At 39.9% G+C, this 23,043-nt stretch overlaps 1 protein-coding gene and 2 long non-coding RNA genes across 4 annotated transcripts in view; 2 read left to right on the top strand and 1 right to left on the bottom strand.

Annotated features, from left to right (window-relative positions):
• gabra2a (gamma-aminobutyric acid type A receptor subunit alpha2a) overlaps window positions 1-22,307 on the top strand; it is a 42,061-nt gene extending 19,754 nt beyond the window's left edge. For both annotated transcript variants that reach the window (XM_034233123.1, XM_034233121.1), the window contains 6 exons: window positions 1,521-1,741; window positions 3,189-3,271; window positions 9,754-9,897; window positions 11,492-11,644; window positions 16,660-16,862; window positions 18,904-22,307. In XM_034233123.1, the coding sequence (XP_034089014.1) occupies window positions 1,521-1,741; window positions 3,189-3,271; window positions 9,754-9,897; window positions 11,492-11,644; window positions 16,660-16,862; window positions 18,904-19,206 (1,107 nt within the window). In that variant the 3' untranslated portion in view covers window positions 19,207-22,307. The remainder of the gene's footprint in view (window positions 1-1,520; window positions 1,742-3,188; window positions 3,272-9,753; window positions 9,898-11,491; window positions 11,645-16,659; window positions 16,863-18,903) is intronic.
• Window positions 4,182-6,567, top strand: LOC117557325. Its single transcript, XR_004570692.1, has 3 exons — window positions 4,182-4,649; window positions 5,545-5,702; window positions 6,359-6,567. It is a non-coding gene; the product is annotated as an uncharacterized LOC117557325 (long non-coding RNA).
• On the bottom strand, window positions 10,932-20,340 carry LOC117557324. Its single transcript, XR_004570691.1, has 3 exons — window positions 20,268-20,340; window positions 12,519-12,599; window positions 10,932-11,639 (listed from the first exon to the last, which is right to left on the bottom strand). It is a non-coding gene; the product is annotated as an uncharacterized LOC117557324 (long non-coding RNA).
• Window positions 22,308-23,043: the final 736 nt, after the last annotated feature.

The raw sequence follows: 23,043 nt of genomic DNA, 5'->3' as shown, positions 1-23,043 counted from the left end.
TAAAAAAATTATCGTTTTATTTCGATTACGTTGTTTTCGTAATCGTTGCAAGCCAAAATCGTAATTGCGATTAAAATACGATTAATTAAGCAGCCCTACATCCTCGTATATTTAGGTATTTTGAATTGTCAATTCAATCCTTAGGCAGAGTGTAATAAAAAGTTTAGTATTAGGCATTATTTCCTAGTTTAAAGAGGCCCTATTATGCTTTTTGGTTTCCCTTTCCTGTAGTCTGTTATATAGGTTTTTGTACACTAAGTAATAATTCACACACAGCTAGAGGTTGCATGTCTGCTATACATAAACATAATTTAAATGTTCATTAGAACAAGCATGTTTTCTCTGTAGGAAAGACTCTCATGAGTCTGTGACTCTGTGATTATTGGTCTGCCCAGATTAACCCATGGTTCTACAAAAAGACATACAAAACCTGTTTTTATAAAAACAGTTTAAAATCCACATGTATATTAGCTCATAATATAATTGAAATTATTAATTAATATTTGACTGAACCATGTCATTTCTTTCTGTGCAGTCAGTAGGTAGTGATTCTGTCTAACTGGCTAACTCATTGGGTGTGACGGTATTTCAACATATAATGTGAAGTAATGTGAGAGACAGAGTGAGGATGTTTCCACACTGTTAGAAGCTTTCAGAGTATTGATTTAAATCATGGCTGACACTTTGCCTCGGGTACTCAGGAAGCAGCTGGCTCTCACACACAGGTCAGGCAGTTTGTCCGCGACACACAGGGACAACAGGACAAAACACAATGTACCCCAAACATGTATGATTTCTCAGATTTGAATCTCACAAAGGAATTAATAGACATGGGATTACTTATTGGAACTAAGATGATCCTGCAACATTTTAGATAACAGTTCATTTAGATGGCGGTATATACCCATACAGAACGTTTTGGGACAATTTATTTAACTGGAAACTGGTTCAAGAATGAACTTTGAACAGCAAGGAAGGACAGTGTTTCTGAAATAATATGTTCTGTTGCAAGTCTTAACGGAGAGGAAGTAAGAAAGGGAGGCAAGGAGAAAGATCAGAGTGAAAATGAAGAGGGCTAATCTGAAATAATAAAATGGAAATTAGAAGTCCTGTGGGCTACGGACAGATGAAGTGGCTGTATATATTTCAGAACTTTCCTTGTCTGAAAGTCAATGTTTGGCTAAATGAGACTACTAAACGTCATCATAACGAACATTAGCCACCTTTAGCTTAGCCGCAGTGACGCCCAGCTATGCGACTTGATGTACTTCATTTAAAGTTTTTCACTCATTACAGATAACTCCATAGTAACATACAGGAATGCAGACCAATACTAGTGACCATGTTGCACCTCTGAGTTTTGGTTAGCATTGGTTCCAGTGCCAGAGTCATGGCGGTACATCTGTGGCCCAGTGGCATCTCTTGCTAACTGCTTGAAGCTAACCAAACAGGACATCATTGATGAGCTACTGCTGTGCAGCCTCTTCTCACCCTGCTCTGTCTCTCTTTCTCTCCCTCAGGAGTACACCATTGATGTTTTCTTCCGCCAGAGTTGGAAGGATGAGCGATTAAAGTTCCACGGACCAATGAACATTCTGCCTCTAAACAACCTGATGGCCAGTAAGATCTGGACGCCTGACACGTTCTTCCACAACGGCAAGAAATCTGTCGCCCACAACATGACCATGCCCAACAAGCTGCTGAGGATCATGGAGGACGGAACCTTGCTCTACACTATGAGGTAGGCGGCTCTAACAAAGTAATGGCTAAATAGAACACAAAGATGAAGTCGTTGAACATCCGATAACACAATCCAGACAAGCAAAGATACATTTTCTATGGCTATAAGCATTTGTTGTTGTTTAAGGGGAAAAACTTAGATCACTAAGTCTTTAAGTATATCCGCAAATATCATTTAAACCAGTCAACCAGCCAGGCTTGGGGAGTAAAGTATTACATGTAATGGGATTACTTAATCAGGATACAAAAAAGAAAGTAACTATGTTTATTTATAGTTACAAAAACAAGATGTAATTAAATTACTTTTAGACTTCCTTAGCAGGATTATGATGTTAGTAAAAATCTAAAAAGAGCATATAGTGTTTGTTGTAAAGGATCAGATGTTATCTCTTCTCTTAGAGCTGTTCTGTAGGATAACACTTTCAGTGTGGATCTATACGCCTACTGCCTGAATCTGCTTTATGGTTTTCACTTTCTTTGCTTCAGCAGGTGAACCTGTATGTTCATAAAATAGTGTGTGTGAGCTTAACTGTGTGTGTTAAACTAAAACAGAGCATTTCCTGTCAGCTCAGATTTTATTATTTATTTATTTTAATTGATTTAGTATCTGCTCATGTGTTTCATTTCACAGCATTTGACATTAAGATAACCCAAAAGTAACAAACACATATTTGTACAGGTAACTACTAATTATAATGGAAACATTTTTAAACTAACCCTCTCAGTTAATGTGAACTATGAAAAACATAAATCATGAACAGTGTTGGACCAATGTATGTTTTCTTTCCTGATGAAACATGGATGGACATATAGAGATATTAGGTCATTAAATGTCCTCCTAGTAATAGACCCAATTGCATGGCAATCGATCCAATAGCTGTAGTGATTTGTTTGTCTTCCAGTGACCGGCATCGCCATAGATAAAGATATGGATAGTAGTTGGTTTTGGCAATATACACATGCGGACACTTTGTTCTGTGCCTTATAAACCAGAGTGCATCATCTACACTCTATTTAATAAATCACAACTATGATATAACTAATAAAACTGTTGAGATACTATTATTCTAGATTACATTTGACTCCCTGGTGGGACTTTATGGTCATAGTGTTCAGGCCACAGCAACAACACAATAACTCATACTGACAGTTGACAAAAAGGATTGGGTAATAAAGAGGACTTCAAAACCAAGCAGAGGTGTCTTTACCAGCACCTTCAAATAGAATACAAAACAAAATCCATAGTGCGCAGCAAGCTTGCTACCTCACATTTTATGGGAAGAATTTGTCAAGACCTCTCAGCTGTATCTTTTGACGCCCTATACTTTAGTTAGGAAGAGAATCAAGTGTTGTAGGGAAGACATTGTCTCTTTATGCCTCTGTGCAGCAATAAACCAAGCAGATCAAAACTGTTATTTCTGTATCCATATTTGTGTGTGTGCGTTTAGGTTAACGGTTCAAGCCGAGTGCCCCATGCACCTTGAGGACTTCCCAATGGACTCCCACTCCTGTCCTCTGAAGTTTGGCAGCTGTAAGTGTGTGCACATCATCCACACTGTGCATCCTTAACCTTTGCATCATTTAAAAGGAGCAGTATGCAGGGTATGGCCAGATATTGTTAATAATACATCCACAGTCTATGCAGTTTTGGATGTTTATTGCAGATGCCCAGAATCCACACCATCTCCTTATCCTCATTGCAACAAATAACATGTCCCCAATCGAGAGGCAGTGGTAACTCATTCACACTGTGTTCAAACATCAAGATTTGACACCAAGAAGCATATCGCTTCATTTGCTGCCTTTGTCTTTATAGCAGTAATGATTACATTTTCTACACTGTAAAAAAAGATCGTAATTTTACAGGAAATAACTGTAAATTTGTATAGTAATTATCATGTTTTTTTAAATAACTTGCAAAATCCTGTAAAATGACAGATATTAACTATAAATTAACAACCCAAAACATTATTTGAAGTATTTTGACAATAACAACAAATAACGTTTATTTCCTTTTTTTTTACTGTAAATTTACTATATAATATTTACAGTATTTTTGCACTTTCAGAAAATACATGCAGATGTACGTAAAATAAAATGTTTTTATCTGTAATTAAATATGTAACTCGTAATATAAAAGTGTATTACTATTATAAGACTTTAAGATGTTCTTTGTAATTTTAAGGTAAACATAAAACTGTAAGAAAAGCGTAAAATAAAAAAACCGTAAAATGTAAGTAAAACATTTTTACATCAATCATTTTCTCAATATTCGATTGAATCCAACAAAAACACAAAATATCCAATGTTGAAACAAAAGTAAATAAATATGTTTTCATGAAATTCCTAACTTACTATATTGTAAACATCTACAGTTGACAATATCATTAAAAAAAAAAAATCATAGAAAGTTGAGAAATCTCTGCAGGGAGGACCAAGGTTTAAAACACACACTGTTATTTACTCAACAATAAGTCACAGTTATCCTTGTTTTATTTATGTGTTCTGTTGCTGTGTTTTTTTTCCATTGGTCAATTTACAGTAATAAACCTTAGTTTTACAGTATAATGTATGGTTTTCGGATTCTGGCCGACAGCCAGAGCTACGGCACTTGAAATAGAATTCAGCCAAAACACGGCAGACAAGTCAGGCATGTTTGGAATGAGTCCACAACACTCCTGATTGGTTAATATAAACATCATCGAAGAAACCTGCCAATGAGAACTGTCCGCGCCTGTCGTTCACATTTGAAACATCCAAGTCAGTTTGAGCGGGTCTCCTCCTGCTGGAGCTACAGCTGTCTGTGTGTCTGCTGCAGGAGTTTATGGATTAATATCGGGATCGTTTTACATCTACACGTTAAATATGAGCATCGGGACGTCAACAAAGAACAGAAGACTTGAGATCTGGTGAGTCCTGCAACTGTAATGGAGTTAAACATGTATTTAGATAATCCTTACTTAGTTTGTGAATGTTTTATTTTTTATTTAAGGTTACGTTTCTTCTTCTAGTTAGCTGAGTTTCTTCCGGTTAAGTTGGTATGCATAATTAATAGGTTGTTAAATGTTAAGAAGCCCTGAGATGCTGTTTCTTGCAAGATGTTGCGCCCGGGAAACCCGGCTTAACATGCGGCTGCTAACGTTAGCTTAAAGCTTATTGCAGTGCCGCCCCCCCCACCCTCTCGTCTCCAACACGGGAGAATTACACATAAACATGCAGTGGGGTATCACAGTGTTGTCGCCAAGTTTAATGTAAAGTTTCACAGCTTTCTTACAGCGGAATCTAGTTTCAGTAGCCAACAGCTAGCATAGCATAAACAGCTAACCGCTAACGTTCGGCTAATTTGCTAGTTAGCTCTGCTCTATATATTACACGCTAACATGACTAGCTAATGTCACACTGTGAACTAAAATACTTTTTGTATTACTACATCATACATGCTTGGTCCAAATCACTGCTAAAATTAATTATTTTTGAAAATGTATAGTAAAGAAACACTCAGCCATGCATGAAATAACATGGCAAAAGAATACGGGTAATGTTTGACCCATGTTGTGCCTTAGAAGTGTAGTGATACAAACATGATTTTTATTCAAAAAGTAAGAAAGGGACAAATAAAAATTAGAATTGGTGTTGATCCAAAACATGTTAATTGAGGAATACCTGGGATCCTGAATGGTTAAAGTAATTTATTGCAAAGATATTTACAATTAAAACTAATTCGGGTCACTTTTGACACATGTTGGTTGTATGTTGTGTAACAAAGGGTTAACGTGACAGCTGTGATGTTCACTCTTTTGACAGAGCACCATTGGACAGTGAGGACTATGGAAGAGAAGATGTGATGGCTTTGTGTGGAAAGCTGCTAACGCCAGCCTGTGTCCCTCTCATCAGTCTCTCCAGGCAGCACCCAGCTATTCTTCCATCTTGCAGATGGAAAGACAGATAGAAAGATGGAATATGTGAGTAATAACTAACTTGTGTCTAACATAATATTGAATGTGGTTTAGTAAAGTATTTAAAAATACCCCACATTGTACATGTACAGGACAATCAGACCTTGTTCAACAGAGATAATCAGACAATTGTTTTGTCTTTGAGGTACAGCCCAGCAGAGAGTCTTGAGTTTGAAGAAAACACTAACATTTTATTTAGTGTTGTTTAATCAATCAATATTTACTGGTCTTGAATTTCCTCACTGGATTACAAAATGCTCGAATCTTATTGTACAGGAACATTATGCAGATTTCATCACCTGAAGATAAAAATATAGATTCAGCGATATGTACCATTTTAAGGAAATAGACTGTTAGCGGTATTTACCAAAGCTCCGCAGCTGTAGCTAGGCACTGCTAATGAAAACTCAAGTGCTCAATTTGTTGGTTTTTCTTTTTTATTAAGAATTGACCAAGCATATCTTCCTCTTCGAAATCCCAGTTGTACTTCGCTAACACGCAGTGCCTGGGAGGGTGCGTTTGATTGTTCCCACAATAGTGCGTGCGTGCGCTTGTGCTTCAAAGGTCCATCATACAAGATGTAGGGGATCTATTGGCAGCTGCTGATAATAACATCCATCATTATGGTTTACTAATAGTTATCACTTCACTTCCTCCTCCAGCATCTGGACACAGCAGGAACCTACGCCAGGATCCTGTTTGTGGACTTCAGCTCTGCCTTCAACACAACACTCTGGCTGGAGGCTGTGCTCCATCAGGACCAACACCTCTCTCCCTCAGGACCAGAACCTCTCTCCATCAGGACCAACACCTCTCTCCATCAGGACCAACACCTCTCTCCATCAGGACCAGAACCTCTCTCCATCAGGACCAGAACCTCTCTCCATCAGGACCAAAACCTCTCTCCATCAGGACCAAAACCTCTCTCCATCAGGACCAACACCTCTCTCCATCAGGACCAACACCTCTCTCCATCAGGACCAACACCTCTCTCCATCAGGACCAACACCTCTCTCCATCAGGACCAGAACCTCTCTCCATCAGGACCAGAACCTCTCTCCATCAGGACCAAAACCTCTCTCCATCAGGACCAAAACCTCTCTCCATCAGGACCAACACCTCTCTCCATCAGGACCAAAACCTCTCTCCATCAGGACCAAAACCTCTCGCCACCTCAACAAGGCCCCCCCCCCCCCACCCCACTGACACTTTATCTCAGCCACAACGCAGACTCTATGCATTACATAATGGAGATCACAGGATGGTAAATAATGCAATGTTTAAATATTGCTTACTGCACATATTTTATATTCTATAATTTATTGCATTCTATTTCGATGTAAGTTACTGCTTTATTTTATTTCTATCTTACTATATTTTTATTACAGTGTTCTTAATATAGTTCGCTATCTGTGTACTTTTTAATTTTTTTTATTTGTATGTCGTGGTGCACGACACCTAGTCAAATTCCTCGTACGTGTGAACCTACCTGGCAATAAACCCGTTTCTGATTCTGATCGGTTTGTCCTCTAGGTTGCACTGCCACGTCTACAGTAGCGCAGAATGGACAGAGGAAACATGATTGGGCCTCAAGTTTTTTGCAGCCAATATTCATTTATCCTACAGGGGCGGCTAGTGGAGTACTTCGTGACCACAAAGTGTGAACGTTGTGATCAGCTGTTTTAGAGCAGTTCTCCAGTGAAGGGGGGGGAGTCTCCCTCCGCAGCCGGTTGGCGTAGTTTTGGCACAATTCCGTTGTACAGACCGACGTTAACAGCAACCCTGTCTGTGCACACGGAGACCGACTCTGTCGTCCGGTGATCTAACCGCCTTCTGGAAAAGCTTCACAAGTACGTCGGTAAGCAAATGCGCTTTGTGACACAAGTGACGGTACGCATTTCAGATTACGCACATAATCTGCGTACCAGTTATGTGCACCCCTGTACTACAGCAAAAGTATTCTCCGTCGGGACTTCCTGCAACAACACCACGCCGTTATCAAAGATGTTCTATTGAGAAGACGATCACTACGTGACAAAAGTTTTCAAAACCGTGGCTACTGAAATCAATCTTACTAACTGCTGTCTGTGCAATTTACTCCGCGTGTTGGCAGACTTTATTTTGCTTACTTTAACATCATTTTTCATGGTGGGGCTAAGCCATTTCTTGGTATGGGTGTAGCCTACCCCAGCCATACCCTGGCGCTGCCACTGGTGGCACGTATGGGGCGGGCCATTCTGCACATGCGTTAAATATGTTAAATATTTTAACGCAATTAATTCAAAAAATTGATTACCGCCGTTAACGCGATAATTTTGACAGCACTCATTTTAAGTTTTCAGAGTAATTGTTTCCTACAGAACATTTTGTGATGTCATTTTGTTGAACCTGTTTGATTGGAAAATGTTAGAAAAAAGCTGTAAGATAACAGTATTCTAACTTTAGGTTCTGTATTTATTTTAGTGTTTGATCATACAAATCTAATAAAAAAAATGTAAACTGTTTTTCTCATCAGAACTTTATTTAAGGTATTTTAATGTAACATTTTAAGACAATGGATTTTGAAAAGAGAGGAAAGTTTCCTCTAAAATCTTTAAGGACAATTTCTGTATACTAATTGCTTTTGCACTTTATTTCAGTTAATGTATTTTTACTTTAATTGAATGTTTTTTGTTTGGCAGCCGCTGCTGCCAGTCATTTGACCGTTTTTTTACGGGTTTTTTGCCCGTATAAGTTTTAGTGCTGTACTTTTATTAAATGTTATTGACTGTTATAAGAGAGGATAAATCTGTAAAATTACAGTGTTTTCCTGTAAAATCTTTAAGGACAATTCCCGTAAATTAATGGCTTATTCACTTTATTTCAGTTAAAGTATTTTACTTTAATTTAAGGGTTTTTGTTTGGCAGCCGCTGCTGCCAGTACTTTGACCGTTTTTTTACGAGTTTTTTTTTTTACAGTGTACGCTACAATACAGTGGAAATCCAAGCATTTCAATGTTTGCTTCAAAATTACAAGCGTCCCTAAGCCATTCTAGAAATCTACAATAAACATCACATTTTTAATATCACACTTTGGTTTAAACCAGGGGTGTCAAACTCAAGGCCCGGGGGCCAAATCCGGCCCGTTACTTCATTTTATGCGGCCCCACAAGAGCTTGCAAAGAATATAATGTTTATTATACGGTTCCATGCCGCTTTACAGAAGCACGTTGCCCATAAACTACATGTCCCACAATGCATCTCAAATTAGACTTTTTTTCTCAGAATCTGCCTTTTTTTCAAAATGTCATTTCTTTTCACTTTTTTCCCAGAATGTGGCTTTTCTTTTTAAATCATTTTGTGACATGCGCACTGAAGAGACTTGCAATTATTTGCCCTAGACTTCTGCTTTCAGACGTAGTTAGTTATGAAGTTATTACCCTATGTGATAATAATCTAATGCAGAGGCAATAATGTAATATAATACATTATTTTACATATATTAAAAATGTATATATGTATTTTTATATAGTCTTATATATAAAACTGGCACTTTGAGTGCAACCATGATGCTAATGTGGCCCGAGATGAAATTGAGTTTGACCCCCCTGGTTTAAACAGTTTATTTTGATTATATAGCTGCACAGGAGAAAAACTGTGACGAACAAGAAAAATTCACTTCTTGTATTCTTTGACAATGTGTAAAAATACAACTTCTGAACCAACCACCCAATACTATACTGTTCATGAAGTGATAAGACTGAATAATAGGTGGGACTCGCTGTATAATAATACCTCTCTTGAAGTCAGGATGGGTGAGCTGCTTTATTTGATCTGTAAACATTACCAGCTACTATGAAATTGTCTCCTATTATGCAAAATCCACTTTTTCATTGTCTTTTATACATAAACAAGTGTCCCCTCTGTGTTAAGAGATTCTGAACGTTTCAGGAAAAAACCTGTCTGAAAATGAGCTGATCAGATTTTGGCCACTTTATACTCCGTTGTAAAATTGTGTATACATGACACAAAGGGAGTTGGAGGACTGGTGTGTTCAATGTCTCCTTGCTCTGTGCAGATGCCTACACTAAGACAGAGGTGACTTACATCTGGACTCATAATGCCTCCCAGTCAGTGGACGTGGCGGCTGATAGATCCAGACTCAACCAGTACGACTTGGTGGGCCAGACGGTGGGCAATCAGACCATTAAATCCAGCACTGGTGAGCAGCATGCACTAACTTCAGTCTGACAAACAGAAGTACCATACCAGTGCCTGGACACATTACAAGGTCTGCCCAAATTTCTCATTTGCCGATATCCATGTGGTCGTCTAAGTGGCTGCTTCAGACTGTACATGCATACCTTAGGCGGCGACATCACATTTCCCAACACCTATGAATAGTTCCAGTGTAGTATAGACAGTCTAATGCGGACCCAATGCTCTGCTGTCTACTTCTTTGGCTGCTTTTGAATATAATTGTATTTTATTGTTAAAAATGTTTCTGAAATTGTGATTAATAAAGTACATCTTATCTTAAATTAAATTAATCCACCTCACATTGCCAAACACGCTATAGTGTACTAGTGACTGTTAACAAAAACTCACCTTTTTAGATTAGCTTTTAATGTGTGATTAATGTTGTGTCCTAGTGTTAAATATTGTTGTGTGACCTTTCTTTTTGTAATCTTTGTAAAGCACCTTAGAGCACTTGTAAAAGCGCTTGGTAAGTACAATGTATTATCATTTTAATATGAGTGATGGAGCTTAGGCCGGAAACACTGCCCTAGAGCCATCTCCAGGTGCTCTCACTGATGTTCAGGTGTAGATGCATACATGCCGAACTGGAACTGGCAAAAGCTATCGAGGGAACTTGATACATTGAAGATCAAATAGGAACACGAATGCTATGGGAATAGAGCATAGGGAACACAACATTTTATTAAAGCTAGGGGAAGAAAAAACAGCATCAAGAGCGACAAGCAGACAATGAAGTGAAGGTGGTACTCTGTCTCGGTTGAGAATATCTTTCTCTATGTGTTTTATGGCATTAAGTACTCTCACTTCACTACTCTTGGAAGTTGTTGTTATCCTCAGCCTGAAGGAAGTCGAGGAGTGGAAAGGGAATACAGAGCAGCAGCAGCAGCTCAGCTCACAGCATCACAGGGACAGAAAACAGTGACTTAAACACACCGAGAGATACACTTAAGGAAACACAGGGAGTGATCAAAGCCCACTTTAAAAACACACACACAATTGGGGTTTTCTCAGATGTTTATTAAAATACAGTACCTAATTGTAACAATACTCTGTCCTGCAATCCGAATTTGAACTGAAAGTACAAAACTATTCATAAAAAAATACATCAAAAGCATCAAATTATACTAAAAGTAAAAGTACTACATGTAGTGGAATTAAAAGTACAACACTAAAATGAAGTAAAAAGTAGCATCAAATAAAAGAAATTCAAGATTATAATTTTTTTAAATATTGAATGTACTTTCTTATATTCCTACACTGCACACAACACATACAGTAGTGTCTCATTTGCAAACTTCTGTACAAACATTAGCTGTTTTGAGCCGTGTGCTATTTGAGACAGCGCTACACTGCCAAGATTCATGAATTTCTACTGTAGTATTCACAGTGTACTAATTTAAAAGTTTCCAAATAAACACAGTAAAATAAATGTGTATGTAACATGAATATAATACCATGCATACCTTATTTATGCCACCTTTTATCAGTCTACTCATAATACCCAGGTGTGTCTGATGTGTGTGAGCATCCCCACTCAGCTGACCCTCTCTCCTCAGGTGAGTACACGGTGATGACGGCTCAATTCCACCTGAAGAGGAAGATCGGATACTTTGTGATCCAGACGTATCTGCCCTGCATCATGACCGTCATCCTGTCTCAGGTCTCCTTCTGGCTCAACAGAGAGTCCGTGCCTGCCAGGACGGTCTTTGGTGAGTGGTTCATATTCACATGGCATAGAAAGAAAATAAATGTTAAACATGGCTGTAGGATACAGTAAATGTATCATTATACTCTTTCAGAAGTCATTCCATCTTGAACCCGACAGTAAATAACACAAAACTCTTAATATGAAAGATCAATAACATAGGGAAGCCAATGATGAAATGTAATGCATGTTATTACACTAGCAGCACAATGTATGGTGCCAAAACAAACATACTTTTTGTAATAATCAGGAAGATTACAAAAATATGTTACCAAGTATTCCAGCAGGAATATGCAGGCATGTATTTGATGAGTATTGGAGCAACTCAGAGAGCGATGAGTGACTTAATGGATTCACAAACAAAACATTTATATAATACCCTTTTTAAAGATCTGAAATGATTGCGAGCATGGCTCCTTCTGATAAGTGAGCTCTGAAGGAGTTACAAGAGAGCAACTATAAACACATGCAGGTCCTAAAACACCCTCTGGACCAGGTACCTGCTATTAAACACTATTAGAACAGACAGTCACACTGAAGGGGGTTTTGTGAAAGAGTGACAAATAACCCCAGGTCAGATTGTATCTCTTTCCATAAACCTTGCTGTGTTAAAACATTTCACCCTTTTCCGCAAAACTTACCATTGTTTGACTTTTGGGGTGAACTTTGGTGAACCACTTTTCAAATGTGTTTATTATTTAAAAAAAATCCCCCCAAATTACACCCATGCCCTATATACATTTAGTTAAACAAAATAAATGCAGTTTAATTGAATTGTGAGTGCAGGGGGAATTTGTAACTTATTTAGTTTTATCTTAAGAGCCAAAGGGCTGTGCTAAGCAAACAGTTCAGACCCTGGGATGAAATACCCGCAGTACCTCAATTTGTTGTGTTACTTTGACAGCAACCCTTTGCTTCATGCCGTCGGGTCTCTTTACTCATTTCCTGTATATCTTCAGCTGTATTATTAAAGAAAAATTAGGTGGCTAATTTAGCTTAGCATCAGTACTCTGCCCAGTGTGTTCTGGGCATGCCAAACACACGGTTGCTATGAATACAGAGAAGGTATCAGTAAATGTAGAGGAGCATGTTGAAGCCTGGGGGAAAAAGGCCGATCACATTCACATCCACACACCGGCAAATGTTTCCCCAACACAAACCAACTCCTCTCCTGAACTGCAGCTCTTCTCTGCCAGGTCTCCCTCCTGATTGGTTACTGTGAGCTTGTGCTGACTCGTTTATCAGGCCGACGCAGGCAGAACCTCAGAACAGGGTCAGGCTGCAGTGAGGCCTCAACAGGCTCATCAGGCCGAGGAGAGTGGACCCACAGCTGCGCTCTGACTTCCTGTTTGGGCAGCTGTCTGCGGCTGACATAATGCTCTGTTTGCAGTTATCCACGCAGCATAATGCACGCAAATAAAGCCAGTCCTAATCTATTGTGACAAACAGGGCAGCAGGAAAGGTTGTGTGGAAGGCATTTTGTGACTTAAGGTAATTTTGCAAGGTCCTAGCATCAGAGATATCAAATCACAAATGAGTTCACCTGCATTGATCAGTGTCTTATTTATTTTCTGTATGCGTTCCATACATGCCAATTACTTTTTGGATACACAACCTTCAAAGGTCATCATTTTAAGGTTTCATACATACAGAGTTTTGCCCCTCAGAATCTACAAATTGCTGGTGTTATGACCAACTATCGCAAAAACAAACTGACAGCTAACTTGGACGCAAGATTAAAGAAACAAAGCAATGTAGAAGGCTTGGGCCTGTCCCAGAGTCCTGCATCGGGTCGGGTACCCGACGGGTGACCCGCAAAAAAGGTGATTCGCGGGTGGTATTTTTTTCAAACGGTTTTTTCCGGGTTCGGTTCTGGGTAAAACAAAGATGATGCGGGTCGGGTCGCGGGTATTGCATAATAAATATATTAAAATAATAATAATTTAGTTTAATGTTTAAATCCTCAGACCTCTCCCCCGCGGGACCGGGCATAATCATAACCTCTGCAGCGCATCAATCTGCTGCTGAGCGCGCCACATTAGAAATGGCTGAGGTGAAGCTCTCTAGCGGAGAATACAGCATTTACAATAACACTTCCTCAAGAGCGAAATCCAACGTCTGGGAGGCTTCTGGTTCCTAGATGGAGAAAATAACCAACATCCCACGCTTTTTGAGACAAATATGCAACTGCGTGTGTTAATAATTGCACATTTTCACTGCTCATATACACTGTATGGTTCGGGTCGGGTTGCGGATCTTGTGCTGTCGGGTCGGGTTGCGGAACTAATTGGCAATATGTGCGGGTAGCGGGGCGGGTTCGGTATTGCACGTCGCGGGTGCGGGGCGGGAGCAACACACTCTCACTCCATAATCGTCCAGGAGCGACGTTTGGTCAGTGTCCGTGGCGTCCAGTTGTGATGCTCCTAGGCTCCTTCAGCGTCATAAAGGGCCGCAAATAGCTTTCAACTGATTGCAATGCATCTGCGGCGGGATTTCACGCTCATGGAAGCACGGCATTCGTTTGTGTCGGCTGCCCTTAAAGGCAATGTGAGCGTCCATTCCCATTGGATAACGGAGAATTGTACACCCGGAAGTAAGTATTCCCCTTACTGTCGATTGATTTTACAGTGATATCTGCACTACTCATCGACTAAAAAACACCAGATTATCCTTGTTAATTACACAACATTGATTGGTTTAAATTGTGTGCAATGCTTTTGTATTTTTCCCCTTCGATTCGGAGAAACAAATATGTTTTCGGAGTAAAGGATGGCAGAAGACACTACACTACCCAGAATCCCCAGCTATCGTTTAGGACTACACCATGTGCTCTGTTTGACAAACCCCGTGATTAGTTCTCAAGCTCTGTGATTGGTTGACCTCCAACTGCATTCAATATGAAAAAAACGTTCTCCATTATCCAATGGGAATGGTGGCTCACATTGCCTTTAAGGGCAGCCGACACAAACAAATGCCGTGCTTCCATGAGCGTCAAATCCCGCCGCAGATGGGAATACATTGCAATCAGTTGAAAGCTATTTGCGTCCCTTTATGAAGCTGAAGGAGCCTAGGAGCGTCACAACTGCACGCCACGTGACCCTGACCAAACGTCGCTCCTGGACGATTATGGAGTGAGAGTGTGTTGGCGGGAGCGGGTCTTGAAAATCAGACCCGTGCAGGACTCTGAGGTGGGAAGTAACAGTACTGTACTTAAGTAGATTTTTCAGGTATCTGTACTTTACTTAAGTACTTATTTACTTTTACTCCCTACATTTTAAAACAAATATCTGTACATTCTACTTCTTACATTTTCAAAACAGGCTCGTTACTTTCGTTTTAATGCATGTGAGGTGAATTATCAATTATTTTAATTTTGCATCATTGTGGGCCTTCCCCGACATCAAGACTGATTTAAAACTAAATGAATGTGACAATAACACGTAGAGAAGATGAGCCGTGATGTGCAGATCATGCACGACAGACGAAAACGTAAAAGACGTGTGTTGTAACAGCTTGGCAGAGACGTTAAGGGAGAAAGGTCTAACAGCATAATGTCCATGAGTAACGCTAGTACAGTGAAGATAACATGGACGGAGGCAATTCATCAGACCACCAGCAAGACATCCCACATCCATGGCCTTACTTGAGGGAGATGTTTGAAGTTGTGGGCGCAAAATGATTCGTGGCGAATGCACTATAATCATTTGTTTAAGCCTATATTAAGGCAAAGTAACCCATCTACAATGTTTGCGACAGCAAATACAGGTACTTTGTTTTTGTTGTTCACGCTGAATACATTCAGAATGGCAGTAATACAAGTTTTACACAAGTATCTGTACTTCTACTTAAAGGTGAGGTAGGTAATTCACTTCAGAAACACTTTGTTATATTCCATGGAATGCTCTTAACATCCCGATAGCAATGAATATATAAAATGCTTTGACAATAAATACATTAAAAATGTCATCTGTGGAAGCCGTAGTACTGTAAAAAGTACGACCAATCATTTTAGTCGGCCCGGCTAAAGTAACTGGATGGCCTACCTTCCTGTCAGCCTTCCATCTGTGCACACACTTATCTCGTGCCCTCATTGGTCATGTGCGCGTTCGTGTGTGTTGGAGGAGGGGCTCTGTGAGGAAGTCTGAAGGAAGAGGCAGATTTGTTCCGGTTGTGTGCTTTCAAATTCTAGCGCACTCAAGCTGGTTTCTCCATTCTTACCTACCCTACCTTTAATAAGAGAGTTTGTACTTTTGCCACCTCTGCCTGTCTCCACATAGGGACTTTTTCTGAGCGCCAGCGTCTTTTTTCAATTGGTTCCAAAGAGTAGTGAGCGCATGATGCACATGAAAATATTTCAACTCTTCTGAAAATGGCTGGTGATGTCACTGCAGAATTTTAAGGAGATGATTGTTTTTGGGCAATGGCTGTCAGACAGAAACATAGACGCTCGATGTTGCTGCCGAGCGTCTTTTATCTCTGTATGAGGGTCCTCCGCTTCTTCTCGCTGTACGGATACCAGACTGAGCAGTGAAGCTCAATCATTCAAAGTGTGAGAGCAAGAATCTTCTGGTTGGAGCTAATGTTGAAAATACAACAAAGTAGCCAATAAAAGTCAAGAGGGCAAAGTTATTCTGTCTTACAAAAGAGGTGTCAGGTTGACAAGACATTGTTTTCATACAAGCATACGGTATAAAAAGCATTGGTAACGTCTTTTGATGAAACGCTGAGAAGAGGCTGTGCCCAGCACCCTTCCAGCACATTTCTGCCAGAAAATACCCAATGTGGACACATGGCCCTAGTCTACACCATCTGGAAAAGACATCTGCAGTAAACAGTGAGGTGTTCAATGTTAGCCGGAGCTCCACCCAGACCAGGAACGCAACAAAACAAACCTTCAGCACATTCTAACGCCAAAGGGAGCTTTCATATGAACAATACATCTAAAATGTGCCTTTTGCTAAATATATTTTTTTATGCTGAATACTTAATTGTCCTCTATGCTTTGCCCTCTCTTCCCAGGTGTAACTACAGTCCTCACAATGACCACCCTGAGTATCAGTGCCCGTAACTCACTGCCGAAGGTGGCCTATGCTACAGCCATGGACTGGTTCATCGCCGTCTGCTATGCCTTCGTCTTCTCTGCACTCATTGAATTTGCTACCGTCAACTACTTCACCAAGCGGGGGTGGGCCTGGGACGGGAAGACCATCGTCAACGAGAAGGTAGAGCTGTCCCGTTTCTCTTCTGGGTCCATCAGTAAGGCCATTAGCAGTCTTCATTGCTTCATCATCATCATCATTTGGTTATGTTGGCTCAAAAACTACCTTCACATGATCAGCGGTAAAAATGGATCGGGCTGACATTCTCAAAGTTCAAAAAATGGCCAACGACCCTTCAACACACCTGTACCTCTCACCTCTACTACAATATCTCCACTGGTTCATTCTGTACAACATATATTTCCATATTCCATCACTCTGCTGCAGTTTTTCCCAGTTCTCTCCCCAGTTTATTGAAATGCATTAAACTCAGGAGAAAACTAAGGTTTTCGGAGGTTCCCCACCCCCAATCTCTGGAGGTGCTTTCACGCCGTCTTAAATTGACAGGCAGACAGAGGGCCAGTTTCAGTGTCAATTCAGCTGCCATTACTAGAGGGGCAAGAAACTGGCAGCAGCTACTTTTAGGGCTGTCACTGAAAGAAAAGTACAAACAGTATGTGGTTGTAGTGCTGGATGTGTATCAAGCAATCAGATGTCAATCTCTTTCAAAGGCTTCTTGTTTGCAGGTACACTTTTCTTTGTTAAAACAGCTATTCGATTCAGCCAAGGTACTGTACAGTAGCATATATACTGTACATTTACAATTCTATTTGAACCTGTACAACTTGCCATACAATACAAGTTGATCATCAATTCCTGGTGCTTTATGGCAGTGGTTCACGGGTCCGTAGAGTTTTTTTTAAATTAATTTTGTAATACATTTTCATAAACCTTGGGTCCTGACTAGTTCTGTGTTATAGTTGCAGTTCCTTCCGGGATGGTGTTGATTGTAACACCTCTGTGGATCACATTCACACTGTGGCATATGGATAGCAATTAGCTAACATTAGCTGCAAAGTGGCAGTAAGAAAGAATGCATGGTTAGGCAGGGATAAACGCACAGCTACCGGTGCCTGCGCTGTGAAACCGGGTTTAGGAGAGCCCAGTGAAGAAAAACTAAAGACCAAACACCATGGGACTTATATAATGGCTACCAGCTCAAGGGGTACACCAGACAAAGGTCCCTCCCATGCTTGGTTAGGGTTCCCTGTGCATCTGTGTATCTTGACCACGAGTTCCTTTCTGTTGTCTTTTACACCTTCATTGTCCCCAAAAGGAATACCACCTTTTTGCAATTAAGTCTTTTGACAGCCATTGATGGTATTCAGGGAATACTTTGACTTCGTTGGTGTTGATTACACATTCCTAACACAATTGTATGAACAGCATGTAATGACACAGTCTGTCAGCTCATGGGTGTGTCTGCATGAGTCAAAAACATATCCCAGTATGTAGTCCTAAAACAGCACCTTAGTTGGGAATCAGTGGCTCTCTTCCAGACTCAAATAGTTTTCTCGTTGTCTTTACTTGGGCTTTACGTGAATTGTAACCTCATTCAGCGTATTGTTAGGTGGCCTTGAGTTTGATAAGTAATCAAGTAGTTATACTTTGGTTATGAAGAAGAAGATGAAGAAGACGATTCAACTTATTGTCATTACGTAGTACAGGTACTATGTAACAAAACGGTTTCTCTGCATTTGACCCATCCTAGTGTTAGGAGCAGTGGGCTGCCATTATGTACGGCGCCCGCATTATTTTGTTATATATTAAGCTTCTGTCAATTAAAAGCCACACTTTCTGTATAGAGGTGTCACATTTCCTTATTGGATCCTTAACACGATAGAAACAACAGTTAAAATGAACAGCAGAAGTTACTTCCCTTTTTTTGTCCCATTTGTTTTGCCTCATTGTCATTTAAATGGGTAATAACACAGTTACACTGCCTATGTATAGTATAATTGATAAATGGGCATTTCCCTACAAAATAAAATTATACAGGAAACAGTATTTTTGCTTAGGAGAGAAAATGGGGAGGTTTTTCTAGTTAGTGAAAATACACATTATGCTGGCTGTATCATGCTTGCCATTATTGCGAATTATTGCGAATTGTTTAAGTTGGAATATTTTCTTTAAATGTCTAACCCTGTGGCCTTTTTTCACACAGAAAAAGGAAGCAGCAGTGATGAAGAAGAACAACGCCTATGCTGTAGCTGTGGCTAACTACGCTCCCAACATCACAAAAGACTCTACGCTGCCCACCATCTCAAAGTGCGGTCTGACCGGTAACAACAAGACCGCAGCGGAAACAAAGCCTGAGCACAACAAGAAGACCTTCAACAGCGTCAGCAAGATCGACCGCATCTCCCGCATCACGTTCCCCGTTCTGTTCTCAAGCTTTAACCTGGTCTACTGGGCCACCTACCTGAACAGAGATCCAGTCATTAAAGACATGGACCATGCCAAATGAAACGTACAGGACTCACTACAAACACACCAATTCAGGACTTATACATCTGTTGGTATTCATTTTATCAGCCAGTAGCTGTGTACAATACATGCATTGAGAAATCCGCTCTCTCTTGCCGTACTGATTTTTGGATTGAAGCAGGTAAACATCATAACTGGGTTACAATAATCCTGAGAGATCATACAGGAGTAAGCCAGGCATCTTTACAAGGTTAAAGTCAAGATACTTTTAGTTCCAGATGCCCAAACAGAGAGGAACGGAAACTTATACTTCCTCTTGGATCTAAAAAAAGATATACATTGCATAAAAAAAAGGAAATATCCTCCTAATTATCGTTTCCAAATGTGATATTTCTGAAAGGATCTGGTAAAATTAGAAAACAATACTCCAAAAACTAGGAAAAAAAACAATGTTTAAAGCTGCAGTAATCAAAAACGTTATATCGCCAAAAGATCAAACTCATAGTGATTGAACCATAGAGATTTGTCACCAACTGTCTTTGAAACAAACATTTCCCAAATTGGGATCAATAAAGCACTATCTTGTCTTATCTTATCTTACTCAGCAGCAAAGTTTGTTTGTGAAAAGGCTCTGATAAAGCCACTGCAATGTTCACTGCTCAGCAGCACACAGCAGGCACAGTGAGAGAATAGCTTGACAACATTGTTAGCATTAAGTAGCTTATTCTGCCCTCGCAAGAATACTTTTCGGATAGCAGGCTTGGCAGATAGCTTAACACGGAAATAAACACCCAGGAGATAGCAGCTCAGTTTTGGATGTTTACTGATTAAGTTCAATTTTCATTTTCATTTCCATTTTTGTAAAACTGAAATACAAACAAACCCAAAGTCATGAGACGTTGTCACATTAAACACTAAATAAACAAAGAAACTAGACTAAAACAAACATTCCAAACAACAGAGTACCTGTTAGCATAAATGCTACAAACATTTCCACTGCTGTTCACAAGTTTAGCATCATTCATTGTTCTTCATGTTTGCATATAATCAATTTAAATGTGCAACTAAGTATACACGGACAATATATGGAATGGTACTTACAGACATAAAGACCCTAGGATTTGAGCAAGGATTTTGTTGGCAGGAAACAACCCATGTGCTCCATTAGGCAGACAGAAACAGGAAATTACGGCAAGCATTTATGGACACCCAGTGCAAAACCCAAAACCCTTTGCAGGCCCTCTTAAAGGGGCAGCACATAGCTGAAGGTACAGTATGACTAACTGGGGAACATACTTAGCATTTAGCAGCTAAAGACACAGTTAGAGACTAGTTGGGGAACATAGTTAGCATTTGGCAGCTAAAGACACAGTTAGAGACTAGTTGGGGAACATACTTAGCATTTAGCAGCTAAAGACACAGTTAGAGAGTAACTGGAGAACATACTTAGCATTTATCAGAGCAAGACACAGTTAGAGACTAGTTGGGGAACATAGTTAGCATTTGGCAGCTAAAGACACAGTTAGAGACTAACTGGAGAACATACTTAGCATGTAGCAGAGCAAGACACAGTTAGAGAGTAACTGGAGAACATACTTAGCATTTATCAGAGCAAGACACAGTTAGAGACTAGTTGGGGAACATAGTTAGCATTTGGCAGCTAAAGACACAGTTAGAGAGTAACTGGAGAACATACTTAGCATTTATCAGAGCAAGACACAGTTAGAGACTAGTTGGGGAACATAGTTAGCATTTGGCAGCTAAAGACACAGTTAGAGACTAGTTGGGGAACATAGTTAGCATTTGGCAGCTAAAGACACAGTTAGAGACTAGTTGGGGAACATAGTTAGCATTTGGCAGCTAAAGACACAGTTAGAGACTAGCTGGGGAACATACTTAGGCTAGCATTTGGCAGCTAAAGACAAAATTAGAGACGTAGCAGCTAAAGAAACAGATTTTTTAGGAATTGGAGACTAAACCAGTTAACCAAAAAAATAATATTGGATCAACATTCATCATTACATTTATGCCTACTAGATGTGTAAATAGGACATATTTTGCTAACATATTTGTCAGGTCCCAAAATGTATATGGTTGTAGTCTGAACTCACACTATTGGCTCCTCACAACAGAGCCGGCCAGCTAACCAATCAGAGCAAACTTGGCTCTGGTTTCAGACAGAGGGTCAAAAAAGGTGCAGCACAGGCAGTATGAGAAAAATAAAGAGCTTTTTGAACATTAAAGCATGGAGACATGTCAGAGCAGAGACACTAAATACTAATAAGAACCTGGAAATAAGTCCAATAGGGCCCCTTTAACACAGTCCATGAAACGGTTCATAATCACCAATAAGAGTTATTATCTAAGGATCCTTTCCTCTTAATTGTGTGTTGCAGTACTGATGGATAATAGAGGCCATAATTACAAGAACATGTCTCTTGAGTTTATTTCACCAATCAATTACTTTTGAACAGTTTTTTCATTATGAAACTTTTATAATCATGACAGTGGGGCGTTTAGCAGCACAGAACATCAACCAACCCCTCCACTGATTTCTGATCGCTTCTTAGTCTCTATGTTGAAATGTACCTTTCATATCTCTCCTATTAACATGTTTACCACATCAAACAATTTGCTGGGAACTTATTCCACACCACAGCTTCACCACAGTCACACCCAGGGCTGCACGGTGCTTCACTGCTCACTCTGTACTCTTTGTACAGCTCTCTAGACTGTGTCACACTGTGGAAGATGATTATGATTAAATAGAAATGTGTGAGAATGCGTGTAGAAATATAAAGTGTCTGTGTATTTAAATGTAGATTTATGGTAATCTTTTAATATACAATGTAGCAGAAAAACTGGACCAACACATTTAAAAGTCTCAACCTTGGAAAAATAAACTGTGTCAATTACTGTATTCTTTACATTTTGTCGTTTTGTATGTGTAAAAGTTTTCGATATATGTATATGTACATACATTCTGTGCTTTGTTTAACCCACTTTTAAAATCTATATATTTTAGATGAGAATTGTTCTAGAGATTATGTTTTCCAACTTGACCTCGTGTTTCTTTAAAATGTTGGAGTGTAAAAGCTCTTCCTGATTCCTCTGACCATGAATACAGGATTGTGAAATTCACTGAGAACAAATCTGTGTCGTTCTGTTTTTACCTGGGCGAAACCAAAATGTAGTATGAGTCCTAAAAACTGGAAATTAGATTTAGGCACTTCCTGTTACCTCATCTCAAAGTCACCTTTTTTTAACGTGCGTTTTATTTTTAAAATTTGTGACGTTTTCTTCCATGACTGTTACGACCCACCCTCTACTCAGTGGTAGTGGCTCGAGGGGAGACCCGCAACATAAAAGAAAACACACCAAACATTTAGCACTTAACGACGACCATTTATTTGTGGGTTACAGCCATAATACACATAGGCCAACCGGCAAAAGAACGAGGACTGATAGAAACAAACAAAAACAGAGGGGGGCCTTGGGCCAGCCACACCACGGGCCGTAGGACCCAGACGTCCCTACCCAAAAGTCTAACAAGTCACTACGGGAAAAACAAAGCCGCGAAAAAACTATGCTATCAGATCCTCCAGAACACACAAGTTCACCATGATAACACACATAACCTACAGATCCGAAACACCAGCTAGATTGTTCCCGAACAGTAGGCTTGTTTGAGACGTGTTGCGGCTCGCCTCGAAAGTAGACTAGAATAGCCGATCGCAGCCGGGGGAGGTCTCAAAAAACTCGCCTGAAGTCGGACAGCTCGGAGTCGGCTTCTTCTTCTTCTCTCGGTTTTTTGGCGGATTGCAAACAACTTTAATGTGCATACCGCCACATCTGGAGTCGGCTTGACTCGGTTTGC

This window comes from Gymnodraco acuticeps, unplaced genomic scaffold (genome assembly GCF_902827175.1).
Source record: "Gymnodraco acuticeps unplaced genomic scaffold, fGymAcu1.1, whole genome shotgun sequence".
In the NCBI taxonomy this organism is placed as follows: Eukaryota; Metazoa; Chordata; class Actinopteri; order Perciformes; family Bathydraconidae; genus Gymnodraco; species Gymnodraco acuticeps.
This window is presented reverse-complemented; position numbering and strand designations above follow the sequence as displayed.